The sequence below is a fragment of the Ciconia boyciana genome, chromosome 1, assembly GCF_034638445.1.
Source record: "Ciconia boyciana chromosome 1, ASM3463844v1, whole genome shotgun sequence".
NCBI classification, from domain to species: domain Eukaryota; kingdom Metazoa; phylum Chordata; class Aves; order Ciconiiformes; family Ciconiidae; genus Ciconia; species Ciconia boyciana.
In genome coordinates this window covers 2366993-2380828 of record NC_132934.1, presented here as the reverse complement: position 1 = coordinate 2380828, position 13836 = coordinate 2366993, and the positions used below count along the sequence as shown (strand labels likewise).

Sequence of the window (13836 nt, the reverse complement as noted above, 5' to 3'; positions counted from 1 at the left end):
CAGCTCATAAGCAGTCCCAAACACCCCTGCATTAGGGTCACACCTCATCCAGGGGTTCAGTGGGAAAAACTCACTCCTGGAAGCCCAGCTGGGCTCCCATTGCCAGATCTAGGGTTCGTGGGGTCAGTCTGCATGGCTCTTCCTGATCTCCAGGTGTGTGGTAGCTCACCACAGGGGAAATGGGCTCCTGCCGGCCCTGACAGTAATGCCAACACTACTGCTGCCGAGCAGTGCACGAGCTGTGGCTGAAACCAGCCTTCCTAGAAAGATGCTCCTCTCTCAGCCTTTCCTCTGTGTGGAAACAACCCCTCTGGGGATAAGGAGAAATGCATTAGTTCTCCACAATACATTAAAAAAAACTCTGGTGAGGTTCATCTTCTCTGTTTTTGAAGGCACATTATAAAAGAGAAAGAAATTAAATGTGGAGATCTATAATTTCAGGTTCATTTCAGAGTTTTCAGGTGGTCTGTATTTTGTTGGTTGGGTTTTAGACGGGCACCTATTATGCATAAAATCAAGACCATTGCACAAGCTGTTATCATCCACTTGAATCTTTCTGATATGCAATGGACTTTGCACAGTCCGGGCTTCCTGTTCTGCAAGGAAGAAGGCAGTGCAAATATTCATTGCTCTAACTCCAGTTTAGGACAGGCAATGCTATCCTGGAGAGCTGAAGTGCTCTTTGGGGAGAAGTAATATGTACCGACTGGCCAAGGAGTGATTTGCTGCCCCAGTGCAGCCAGCCCAAACTGGGTGCCCTCTTCTGTGTGTCCCCCCGCCGCAAGGGTTAGCATCACTCCTTGGGGAGCCTGTGCTCGTTCATTGACCATAAGGGCAGTCAAGGTAGACCAGTTGGCCCATTTAGGCTGGTCAATGCCCGCATTTGGTGATCAGCTTCTTTGCAAGGTACTGCATGAGGGGAAGCCACTCCCAGTGCTTTAAATCCAGTCCCAGCAGCATGAGGTAATAAGTGAACCTCTTCCCAGCCAACGCTTTACCCCAGGGCATAAGCATGAAGAGATAGTGTAGGCTTCACAAAGGAGCTGTAGGTATCTCCAGCACTGTGTCTGCGCTCCCTTTGTGGGGAGAAGCAACCACTTGGGGAGTGGGAGTCATCCAAAACCAAGCCAGGTCCATGTGTCCTCTATGTGTCCATTTCTCCTGACTGACCCTAAATGGTGCCTGGAGCTGGCCCGGATTGTGACATTTACTTTATGGATGTCTGACATGTTGTGACATGGCCTGGCATAGATAATCCCATCGTGTCAGGGACCTCCCAAGCCACTGTGAGCACGGGAGGTCCAAGAAGAAGCCCAAGCTGTAGCCAACCTCCAACATCCCCTTTGTTTTCTCTTTTCTCGCTTTCGAAAACCAGTTAGAGGGAGGTGATCAGCTGCAATTGCCATGTTTAAATAAAAAAAGAAACGGACCTGCGAGAAGTGTCTCCAGGACGTCTTGGAGACTGGACAAGCAAGACAAACCATTCAATGTGAAGAGGCAAAGGATGTTTAAAAAAAGATGTTGGAAAACTGTAATTATGAGCAGGAAATAAAGTGGTATGAGGAGAGGGAAACATCTGATTACTCAGGAAAGCAGAGATGTCTAGAGGCTCATGACTGCACCACTCGCCCCATAGGACTACTGTGCAAAACCAGGCGACACATACCCCTGAGTTTATTTTTGTAAAATAAAAGTGTGTTAATGCTGCTGTGTATAATTCTAGTTCATAATTCACCTGGAAGCAGTAACCCCTTGAGAAGGGCAGAGAGAAAGCTGGGAATTTCTATTGCCCCATGTCAGACCAGGTAGGCAGGTTGAGCCCTGTCCCATAGCAGATAACCTTTCAGCTCATCCCTAAACTCCCTATGGCCTTTAGCAAGTCCCACCTTCTCCTTCACTTGACCGTTCCCTGGGCAGGTGAAGAGGAGCCATCCCAAACTCTACAGTAAGAAAAAAACACGGTTCAAAACCAGACATGGCTTCTCCCTGCAAAATGCCACCCCCAAGTCTTTGAGGTGTTTGGAGCTGCTGCTCCAGAGAGGTGTGGAAATCCAAAAAGTGGGAGGGTAAACCTCTGGGTTTTGGTGGCCACATGGACCCAGCTGAGAGCGGTCCTATCCAATAGCATCTCCTCCAAGCACACATCATGGGACAGCACGCCAGCCCCTGGGAAGGGTCACAGCAGCTCCGATGGCACTGAAGTCTCTCCCAGCTTTTTAAATGTTTGCAATTTGCCAAAGAAATGGCACTGAAGTCTCTCCCAGCTTTTTAAATATTTGCAATTTGCCGAAGAAACAGCAAAAGCAAAAGGCTCTGCCTTCCCCAGGAGCGAGGAAATTGCTGTCGTGTTGCAATCAGGTAGGAAACATGGTGTCTAAAAATGACACCGCTCAGGTGTGGCGTGGGTTGGCTGACCACATCATCACTGCCCACACTAGTATCTTGGCGGGGTTCTCCACAACATTTTGGTGCTGGAATTTCAGGCTCCCAGGTCCTTTGCCTGGGGAGCTCTGCTGGGGTGCTCTGGCAATGTGAGCATCCATAGGTGTAAGCTTCCATTCCTCTCTCCATAACAGGTCCCCAATACACATGCCCAAGACTTCTATAATGGTCACTTTTCTGCCCCATATCGACAAAAAATGTCTTCATTAAAGAATGTACATTGCATTGTGTCTTCAAGGATTGCACTGGGAATTGCCTTTTCTCTTCCAAACGCCTTTGGTGGAAACAATAGCTAAATGAGGATTCATGCTAGAGTGGGACTGGGGGGGAGACCGTTAGGAAATCAGCGGGTTTTATTAAAAGTTTGGCTGCACAATTTGGTAGGGTTGAGCTCAAATTTCCCCGGCCCAGCAGGCTTGCCTCATTGCTACTAGTAGCATAGGCAGAAGAAGGATTGCCCTTACCCACAATATCCCAAGCCCCAAGGAGGGACCAGCAGAGTTTTTGGGGATTTTTATTCCCCCCACAGCTAAAATCTTTTTTACTCAAAAAAAAAATCGGTAAAGGTTGGCAATGAGACAAGTGCCATTTTCAGACTGACATTTCCAACCTCACCTCTTGAAATGCTGTTCTGTATCGAAATGTACTTCAGCAAGAAAAACATTCAGGTACTGTATCATGGCAAGAAAAATATCTGCTCAGACAAGAAACAAAATGTTCCCTTCTAAGCAAAACAGCGGGTACAGCATCACCAAAATGAAAGCATTTCTGCATTTCCAGGTGAGGCCACAGCATTGAGAAACAGGTGTTTTTCTGAGAAACACCCCATATTTTCACTTTTCCCTGGCATCACAGCAATGGGGGACACTTTGTAAGGGAGGTTGCAGGATGCCGACGTCTGCAGAGCCATGGCTGGGCTGGGGAGCTCGCGAGGTGCCCGTCTGTGCAGGTGTTGCAGCCTCTGGCCCTCAGCAGCCCAGGAGACACGGAGTGACTTGACCTCCAGCTCCTGCATCAGCCCAGGAGAGTTGAGGCTATCCAGGGGAGCAAAGCGTTTGCAACCAGCAGGAAAAACCTTCAGTCCTAAATTGCATTAACAAAAATAATCACTGTGCACAAGAAAACAGAGACCTAACAGAGTGCACAACTCACAGGTGCATTTGGCACCCTGGTATGAAAATCTTTATTTAGGTGGGACCTTGCCAAGGGGCACAAGTTGTTGAACTCCCACAATTGTGCGAGCAAACAACATTTCAGAGCCTTAAAAGAGGGTGGGGGGGAGAGGAACTCAGACATATGAAGGGCTGGGGATGCACCTCCAGAAAGGTTCACCCACGATCCGATTTTGGACATCTCTGCTTGCAACCTCCGTTCCCCAAATGATCCTTCCTGATGCAAACCAGCCCACAGCTGGACTGGAGCAAAAATATCTGTATGGGCAAGGGGACCCACTGCAAACAGTTCTCACTATTTAATTAATACAGAAAAAGCTCATGAATAATATTTATTATTACAAGAAAAAACCCTCCTAGCATCTCCCTTTTCTCTGGTGTGGTGCTCACCCTGCCAGTGTCCCTTCAGTGAAGGCACCAGTGGCCTCTAGCAGAAATATGGGGTTGTTATACTTGAGTTGCCACCCCCACTTGACCCAGGGTGTCAGGTCAGTGCAAAGCCTGTGGTCTTTTACTAGCAATGGCAAAAAACCCCATCAATATTTATGGGGCTGCAGTAACTTTGGACCAGCTCTATTCTGACCCAGTTCAGGGTGTCCCCACAAACCAACCTCCCTTCCCTTGGCTCCTCTTGAGATGCCCAAGACTGCGTGTTACCCAGGGTCCAGCATTTGGCCAACCCTGCCCAGGGCTGTGGGGTTTGGCCCAGCAAGGTAGGGAGGTTTTCCCAAGAAGGGGGATTTGAGAAGAAAGGCTTCGGGTTGGCCATCAGAGGAAATGCCAGACTGCTCATTCCTGCCTCATCCTACCAAGCCAGCCCATGTGTGGCTGCACCATCTCTGGTGATACGGTGATGCATGGGGCATATCTCCACCCTGCAGACCAGCTGCTTGTGTGGATTTGGTGTGCAAATCACCCAATGTCCCCAGCACATGGCTCGGGGTCACTGGGTGCCCTGTCCCTATCCCACAGCTAGGCTGGCACTGCACTCTCTCAATGCACTCTCCCCCTGCCTCCTTCGGCTCCCCAAACCCTCCCAGGACATCTCCTCTTGGGCATCTGCCCCCATGTCCTGTCTCTGCTCTCCCTGTGTGCTGCAATGTTGGGTTTCCACCAAGACAACGGAGATGCTCCCAGGAGCCTTTCTCCAATTCAGGGTGCAATAGCATCCCTCCTGGAGACCATTGTCACCAGACAGCTCATGAATAACTCAAAGTGGCACCTATTTACCAAAACCAAGATGGAGAAAGCCTTCTTCCATCCCATGGTTGCTCTCCCAGGGACCCCAGCCCTGCATTTCACCATCCCCCTCCAACTATCAACTGCACCAGGGCATTAGAGAAGAGGAGAGTGCATTGCTGTGGGCTGGTGAATCCCTTGGCAGGCATGTTAAGTTGACATCAAGCCTGAGGAGACAATAAGCAACAGTAATTGCAGGAAAATAATTTTTATAGCTGTGAATCAGCAGCACAGTGAGGGTCTGGAGGCAGCAGTAGGTGAGCAAATGGACCTGGGGGACCTGGGACCTGCGACGTCCCAGAGAACATGAGGAATTTCTCTTTCTGCCTCATTATTCTGAAACAAATGGGACAACACCTTCATTTTTCCTTTTAAGTCCAGTGCCATCACTTAAAATAGGGCTTCACCTCCCCAAGTGCAGAATTTCTTGGCAGCTTTTGGCTCCAAGCTTAGCAAGGAGTGCACATATCCCAAAGCCAAGTCTGGGGGACAAATTTGGCCACCTGGTTCCATGGTCAAGGCGTAGTCAAAGGATAGGGGCAGAATCTCTCGGGGGAGTGATTTGGCTCAAGACCCTTCACGATAAACTGTGCTCATGGCACAGGCCAAAGCAGCAGCTCACCAGGGAGCCAGGTGACTTAATTCAGATTTGCAAAGCGGCTGGAAGACTTGAGAAGTGAAAACCAAAACTGTGGGCAAGTATATAAGATCAAGCTGTTCAGTGCTCTGCTAGGTGTATTAAATGCAGCTTGAATTTCCCATCAGTGCTCTGGGAGCTTAGGCATAATGGGAAATTGATAACTTGATTTTTTTTAATACATCTAGCCTTAAATGTTTACTATTGATTTGCCATCTGAACCGCTTTGGCAGAGCCAAAATATTACCGGAAAGCATCCTCGGTGTTTCCTTGGAAATATCATGTCACTCTAATTGAGTTTCTTGAAATTATTTGATTGCAGGGTGGGGGAGACTTTCAGGGCTGAATGATTTGCTGGCGAGCTGACTGCTTTCCAGGCGCAGGGAGCTGGTGCTGCTCCAAACTGGGTGAGGCCAGAAGATTCCTGAACACACATTGGAGAATGGCCTTAGAAAGCAAAGAGCATCGCTACAAACAATCAGCCCCGAGCATGTGAAAAGCTGGGGCTTTAATGAACATAAAACCAGCTTCACAAATCCTTGTGGAGTTTGCAAAGTGGAGGGCAATTTTGGAGCACGAGTGACCCCATCACTCGTTTTGTACGGATCACGTGGCTCCAGAGCTGAGCCCATTGGTCTGTACCTATGGATATACACGCACCTATAGCCTGAGCACGCTCAGCCCCTTTGCAGGAGGAGGTTTCTTGTGCATCCAGCCAGCGAAGTCTTGCAAGGAGGTGAGGAGAGGAGAAACTCACCTCATCGCGGCATCCAATGTCTGTGGGCAGTTCCTTAGCAACCCTGACAAAAGAAAATGGATCGCAAGAGATGAAGAGGCTGGGCCAGTGTAATTTAGTAATTTGATAATGATACAGTACCTGAAATGGCCGCCAGCGCTGACAGCTGGGCCCCGAGCATCATCCAGCGTCCTCTGGCTGTGCCCAGCAGATTGGAGCGGACAGGCTGTTTGGGAGGGAGCTGACAAAAGCCGCTGTCTTCACTCCTGCCGGAGTCAAAAGCAACAAAAAAGTTCATCACCATGTCACCAGCCTGAATTGTGCTTAGCTAGGTTAATTAATTATGCCATATTTTTAGAGCAGGAATAATTTAGGCTCTGCAGATGCTGCGGAGGCAAATGGCTGTGAGTTAATGCAGGGCTGGACCTGAGCACTGGCAAGTCCATCCTGCAAAACCCTCCACCACATCCTCTGTCCTCAGGCTCTGTGGGAGGCGGTGGAGGTTTGCACGCTGTCCGCAGCCCTTTTGGGTGATATCCATCGCTTTTCGGAGCAATAGTAATCGCTACATCATTGTATTGGTATATAAAGCCTTTTGCCAGCGTTGCTGGGAGGCCGCTGGTGAACTTTATCCCCTGCCTACTGCAAGGGTGAAGTTGCAACCCAACAGCCACAACGCCCTCGAGAAGGAGGAAAAATGTTGAAAAAGCCTGAAAAACCTTCTGTGCTATGAAGGCAGATCTGCCCATCTGAGCTGGGACAAGCAGGAGCAAAAATGGGGATGGATTTGCCCCCGACATCATTGCCGTGTGGGTTAGGAGGAAAACCAAGGAGAAACTCTCCCCATCCAGTGCTTCTGTGGGAGCTCCCTCAGGCTGTCCATCCTGCCCCATTTTACACCCCAAACCACCCCAGTAAATCCCATTTGATCCCTCAGGCTGCCTCTGGACGGCTCCTTGTCCATCCCCTGCCTTGGGCATCCCTTAGCCCAGCACCCTGAGCCCCACTGGTGGGCCTTGCATCCCCCAGATGTGTCCCACCCTGCCCCTGAAACCACCCCAAGCACCTCTCCGTGGATCGTGAAGCCAAGGGGCCAACCCACGGCCATGATCCCAGTGGCAAAGAAATGCTGGAGGAGCAATATAACCCATCCGTAGACAAGCAACCGCTGCATTTCTTAAGCAATGTCTCTCCCACTCACCTCGTCCAGCTGCTGCAGCCTCACCAGGGGGAGCAATCCCTGCTTACGGAGGCAGGAAAAAGGAGAAGCAGCTCTTTTTATACTTCACTTCATGGGGTAGAAATAGGTTTTATGTGTAGACCCGCTGTCAGAATAAACACCCCGAGGCCAGCACCACTCCTGCATGTGGATCCAGCCTCCTGCTGCCTCCCTTTACATTTTTTCTTGATTTCAGATATTTCCTTCCAATTGGAGATGTGATGCCCACGTAGCTGCAGGCACATACCATGTGTACAGGTAGGTGCAAACACCTCTTTGGAGAAGGGGTAGGAGGCGCAACAGAGAGATAGCAGATAAAAACATTGCAGCAAACAGTTGGGGAAGACAATTTGGAGGATTTAAGATTATTTTTTCTTCTCCATTGCTTTTTTTCTTTTCTTCCTTTGGAGGGAAAGCGTCAAGAACCAAGCTTAATAAAGCTTGAAGGCTGTCAGTGATGAAGCTGGTCTTTGGGTTTGGCCCAAGCAATTCTTGGAGAAGCATATGTAGCAATCTGCAAAATAACCCCAGCCCATTTTATCCCAAAGAGGCTTTCTGATTATACATTTGCATCAAAAGCTCAAAACAGAGCTAATTAATTGCCAGGAACATGAAACACTGAAGGTGGGGTGGGTAACTGCTCGTTACAGGCAGCCAAGTGCTTTGCGTATGATCGGGGCTGTAAATCCTCTATGAGCCTGCAGCAGCAGCAGGAAACTCAAGACCCAAGAAGGTGAAAAAAGGGAAAGAAAGGCAAAACAATAATTCAGTCCCTGCAAAGCTAACAAACTCTGTGTCCCCAGCTCCTCTCCTCCTTCCACCATGCTGGCTCAAAGCTTTCCAAGCCCTCAGCACCCACTATAAGGCCACCTTGGAGAGATATGCAGGGACTTGCTGCTGCTGAGCTGTTGGAAGGAGTGAAAATCACCCCCAAAATGGGATTATGGGGAAGAGAAACCCACCAAAATCAGCCTCAGGGGAGAAGAAGGGCTGTTCACTGTAGGGTTACGGAGAGATGGGAGATGGGCAATCTCGTATCACAGCGAGGTCGTCCCTCCGCAGCCTTGACAATGCAAATTGAGTCTTAGAGGTTATTAAAGAAGGGACAAAGCAAACCAAAAAACTCCCTTCTGACCCTCTATGGACCTAAAGTGGATCCATGTCCGACTCCTCTATGCAATTCTGGTGCTGGAAGCAGTACAAAGGACCTCACATCGCATTGCCTTTGCCTCCCTGGGCCAGGCAAAACTTCTGTGCTGGTATTTGGGGCATGCTTTTTGCTTTCAAGGCTTCTGGCATGATACGACCTCGAGTCGCTATGTCTTATTTTTCCCAGTAGCGGAATGGTTGTAATGATGAAACTTTAATAAGATCCTCTTCAGCTGCCCACATTTGGGCTTTAAACGATGATTCACAGAAGGAAATTGAGCTCGGCAAGAGCGAGGGCAGGCTGCAGAGAGGTGGGAAGGTGTCCTGCTCCTGGAGAGACAGACGCACAAGGGAGACACGCAAGGATGCTCATGACAAAGCCTGCATTTTTCATAACTTCGGTAATTTTTCGGAGCAACTTTTTAGGAGTTTGAGTCCCCTCTGCCACCAGCCGGCTCCCATGGGTGCCTGAGGCTGTTCGTAGCACAGCTCCCTCCTTCCCCAGGGACAGCTGGGGTTATTTTCATGCCATGACATTTTCAGCTTTGCAGGAAAATCTCCTCTCCGATCCCTTGCAAAAGCAAAGACCAAAGCAGGGATCTGCCAGCTGCAGTAGCCAGCCAGTGACAGCTAAAGCAGCCCGGTTTGCTTTTAAAGCAGACTGATAGGGATGAACCAGGCAGTTTGACTTCTTTCATCTTTCTTTCTTTGGTGCTGCCTTCTCTTTCCTATTTTCCCTTAATAAAATACCTGTGAAGACTCCATGCCTGGTGTGAGCATTTGCTTCCTGCAAGGATGTTGTCCTGTACCGACCCTTCCCAACAGCAAAGCATTTTATGGGTAAATAAAACATAGAAATACGCCGTAGTATCTGCTCAGGAGACAGAGATGGGTTTCACCGCCTGGCTCCAGCGGTGACCTGCTGGATGATGGAAAAGGCATTCACCTCCATGCTCCAGCTTCTCTCTCAGGTAGTTTTTGTTGTCAGCAGGAACAAAATAAATAGACTCATATTTACATGGGTCACTCTGGCAGCAGGATTGACTTTTGAGGGGGACCCATGTGCGTTTGCCATTCCTTCAAAGGTAGTGTGTGTTTAGGGTTGTTTTGATTGCTTTTTGCCTTTGCAGCCATGGGGATGATCTGTCTCAAGCCTGGCTGCCCATGGAAGCAGTTTGTTAAGCAGAGTCCCTCCCTGCCTTTCAGTCTGCCCTTTTGCCCTGGTCCCCTGAGATCTTCGGGATCCATTGCCACCCAATTCAGTCAAAAGGGGTGAGATTCAACCCCAACTGTGTGAAGATGGACGCACAGAGGAGGTGGGTAACTGCCCTTGTCACCCTCTTGTGCAAGGCTGCAGCAGTAGCTGCAGACACTGAAGAGCCTAGCTGGGAGTTGGCACTGACCAACACCTCCTCAGGGTCCCACAGGACCTCCTGGCATGTGCGTCAGCCCTTTCCCAACATCCCCGAGTCATCTCATTGGAGCCACCAGCCAGGAAGGGCTGAACACCCCATTTCCAACTATTCAGAGCATGTACAACCCATGGGGACAGCCTGAAGCAGCTGCAATGGATAAAAACTACACACTCGCACCTTCTCCCTCCATCACACACTCTCTCCTCTCAATCCCAGGAAAGGTTCAGTGAGAGAGGACCACCACCCCACCACGAGGAACGGAATGGTTGCAAAGGTGGAGCAGCCATCACTTGTGTGCATGCAGCTAAATAGACCTTACCCTCTCCCAACCTCTGGTCTTTATTGGGTCTGGCTGAGATGGAGTTCATTTTCCCCAAAGCAGCCCTCATAATGCTGTGCTTTGTATCGGTAGCTAAAAAGGTGTTGGTAACACACCAGTTGGTAACACACCAGCAGTGCTCGCACAGCATCAAGGCTGTCTCTCCAACATTTCCCCCCTCACCAGTAGGCTGGGGGTGGGCAAGATCTTGGGGGGGACATAGTCAGGACAGCTGACCCAAACTGACCAAAGGGATATTCCATACCATATGACGTCTGCTCAGCAATAAAAGCTAAGAGAAGCGGGAGGGGGAGGGCATTTGTTATTACAATATTTGTCTTCCAGAGCAACCGCTACGCATACTGAAGCCCTACTTCCCAGGAAGTGGCTGGGCATCGCCTGCTGATGGGAAGCAGAGAATAAATCTTTTGTTTTCCTTTGCTCCCGCACACGGCTTTTGCTTTTGCTTTTAAACTGCCTTTATCTTGACCCATGAGGTTTTTTTCCATCTTATTTTCTCCCCCACCTCACCCCGACCTGCTGAGGAGGGGAGGGATAGAGTGGCTTGGTGGGCATCTGGTATCCAGCCAAGGTCAACCCACCACAGGTCTTCATATAGTTTAATTCACTTTGGAGATGCGCTGAAATAAGTTAAAGATCTCGTCACCTCTGGGAGAGAGTGGGCTTTAGGATGGCTTAATTAATCTTCTTTGATATCACACCTTTCCCTAACCTATGTTCCCTTCCCCACGTACCTGAATCACAGGTTCCCAGTGACTTTGGCAATAGCAGGGCTTCAGTTTTGTCCTGAAGACCTGAAGCTCCTGGAGGTGATCAATCAGGGACACCAGGTCCTTGTGTCAGAGGGGTGCACCAGGCCTTGATTTCTGGGCTACCAGTTTTGCCCTGCCTTTGGGGCTGGGGGATGCTAGACTCATGCCAGAAGCAATAACCTTTCCACATCTTTCATATTCCTTAGCTGATCTCCTCTGAGCAGGTGACAATTGAGTCCAAAATGCCACCAGAGACATTTTCAGAGGTTCCCCCAGCCCTTTTAAAGTGCTCTTCCACCGCAATGGAATGTGATGCCAAGGCATGGGATGGAGACATCCCCCTCTGGTAGGCAGAGGGGGACAGACTTTCTAAGTGCCCACACACCTTTCATGAAGCACTCAGTGGCCAGGTCAGCATCCAGAGCTACCATCCCACATGTATTTACATGCTCAACCCCTTTCTTCCATCCCCAGACCAACAAAATCAGGGGAGGTGGGTCCCTAATCTGCTCTGAAGCATGCAGGTCTATCAGTGGTCTGAGCCAAACAGGGTCCAAGGGTCTCCTGAGCTTTCTGCAAGGGCCACACTCAACATCTGCAGCCCTCAGGGAGCAAGAGGATGCAGAACACATCTCTCTAAGGAGGCACGATGGGAGAGAAACACCGGCAAAGCCCTCACTGTCCACCCCAGGCACAAAGCCTTCTTCCATGGGTAGTCAAACCGGGATTGAGTCAAACCTGGGTGGAGCTTAGCATCACCCAGGGAATTGCATATATGTTAAAAAGCCAGTTACATACCTTCTGCCAAGCTTCAGGCTCTGACCTGCGATGTCACCTGGTCCACCAACACTAATTAAGCTACCGGGTAACGGTGCTGCCTCAAGCCCTTCATACCCCGTGGAGGTCGAGCAAAGGCAGGACACAAGCCAAGTGTGGGGAAGCCGAAGGTTGCTGAGAATCAACAGTCATGCATCTGCAACAAGCACAAGGGGAAATCATTTTCAATGGATCTCCACCACTGGGGACGGGTTGGAAATAGCTCTCATCTATCACTGCGCTTCCTCACCACAGACATTGAGCTGAAGGGTTTCATCAGCTTCAGGGACCACGCAGCCCTAGAGAAAGCTCGTCCCTCCACAATAAATGAACCCATGAGCATTTGCCAGAGGGAGAGGAGCAAGGACTGTGCACCAGATGGTGATTTCCCTCACATTTGCTGGGAAGAAGTCCCTCTAATGGAGTTTCCCACCCAGGGCTTTGCGCTGAAGTCTGCAAGTGGGTTTGCTTGCCCAAAACTATGACCAAAAGCTCCAAAGATTTAGATAACCAAACTGCCTTTCAGGTCTCAATGTTGGGGGGGGGGAGAAAACATCAGTCCAGGAGATGAAAGCTTCAAATGAAAATGAAAGAGGTGTGAATTGCTGGAGCAGAAGATCCTGATGTGTCTCAGCCAACAGCTGGGGATGATTAAAGGGAAAACACAGGACTGAGTCCAAAGCAGAGCTCTCAGCATTACCAGTCAGTGCCTCTCAGACAACAGCCAGCAACTTCAGGGGCTGGGTGAGAAGCTCAAAGATGCTCATCCAAGAATATCCAGTCATGGCTCCTTTTCTCCAAAGGAGCAATTGTGACCATTGCTGGTGTGGCCCAGGAGCGAGAACGTATCCCCATCCTAACTCAGAGCCCATCCAGGGTCACTGCTGGCTGCTGTTACCTTTCGTGGAGGGGCTCAGAGGGTTTTCCCCACCTTTGGCAGGATTTGTCCCTTCCCAGGGATACCTGCACCACACCAGCCCTTTGGTAGAGGAAGGTGGCCATGGCATTTCAAAGCAGGTTTCAGAGAAAGGAGCTCTGAGAAGCAGGCAGGGCTGAGCAGGGTCCTGGGGCCACCAGGAGCCCTCAGCCCAGCCGTGAATCTGTGGTGGCCATTGGAGGAACCCTCCACCAGAGACCTGGCTCCTTCGAGTGTCTCAGCCCAGGATCACATGGAGCAACCCCTGTTTCCAGCAGGGAGATCTCCAGCCCCATCCTCTTTATAGCAATATAGCCTAAAGCACTTTTGCTTGCAAACCAGTTCCATGGGGCATCGCAGGAGACCTGAGTGGTCCTGGGACCCACACTGGGGGTTTTCCTGCCTGGCTGTTGTCTTGGGGAGATCTGAGTTAATTCTGCTGGACCTCAGTGGCTTTGGGGAGTTTGAGGGGGTTTTTTTTCAAGACACACATTATCCTTACTCCCTCTTCAGATGCTGCACCTGGGACTGTGCTACCACATCCTGGAAGAAGTTCCCCAAAATTTCAATCTTCCAGGGGTTTCCCTGCCTGCATGGGAGGAGAAAACCTCCCCAGAGATGGGAAACCAGGCAGAGGGCAGAGCAGCGTGAGCGGGGCAAATCTGTACCTGCTGTGGATAGAGGTTATGAGCATCGTCCCGGGGCAAAACCCTACCAAAACCCTACCAAAACCCTACCAAAACCCTACCAAAACCCTACCACTCTTCAAATAGAGCCACATTAATTGGGATCACACTGTTAATCAATGCTGAAATCCCCAACAGGCATCCTTAGGAAGCATAAAAACCTTTGCATTTAAAATATCCTTGCACCAAGTGCCTGGCTACCTGGAGGACCGGGGGAAAAGCGTGGCTGTGTGATCCTGCAAAGTCCTGGCGACGGCGACAGCCCCGTTTTTGGGTGACTCTCACCAGGCTGTCAGGTTCGAATGCCTTTTTCCCCC

The 13836-nt window shown here is 50.0% G+C and overlaps 1 protein-coding gene across 1 annotated transcript in view; it reads left to right on the top strand.

The window, feature by feature from the left end:
- The window catches only part of LOC140649644 (uncharacterized), a 147318-nt gene extending 145490 nt beyond the window's left edge, over positions 1-1828 (top strand). Inside the window, exon 90 of the mRNA XM_072857137.1 lies at positions 1376-1828. Within this exon, the coding sequence (XP_072713238.1) occupies positions 1376-1389 (14 nt within the window). The 3' untranslated portion in view covers positions 1390-1828. The remainder of the gene's footprint in view (positions 1-1375) is intronic.
- The last annotated feature ends 12008 nt before the right edge of the window (positions 1829-13836 follow it).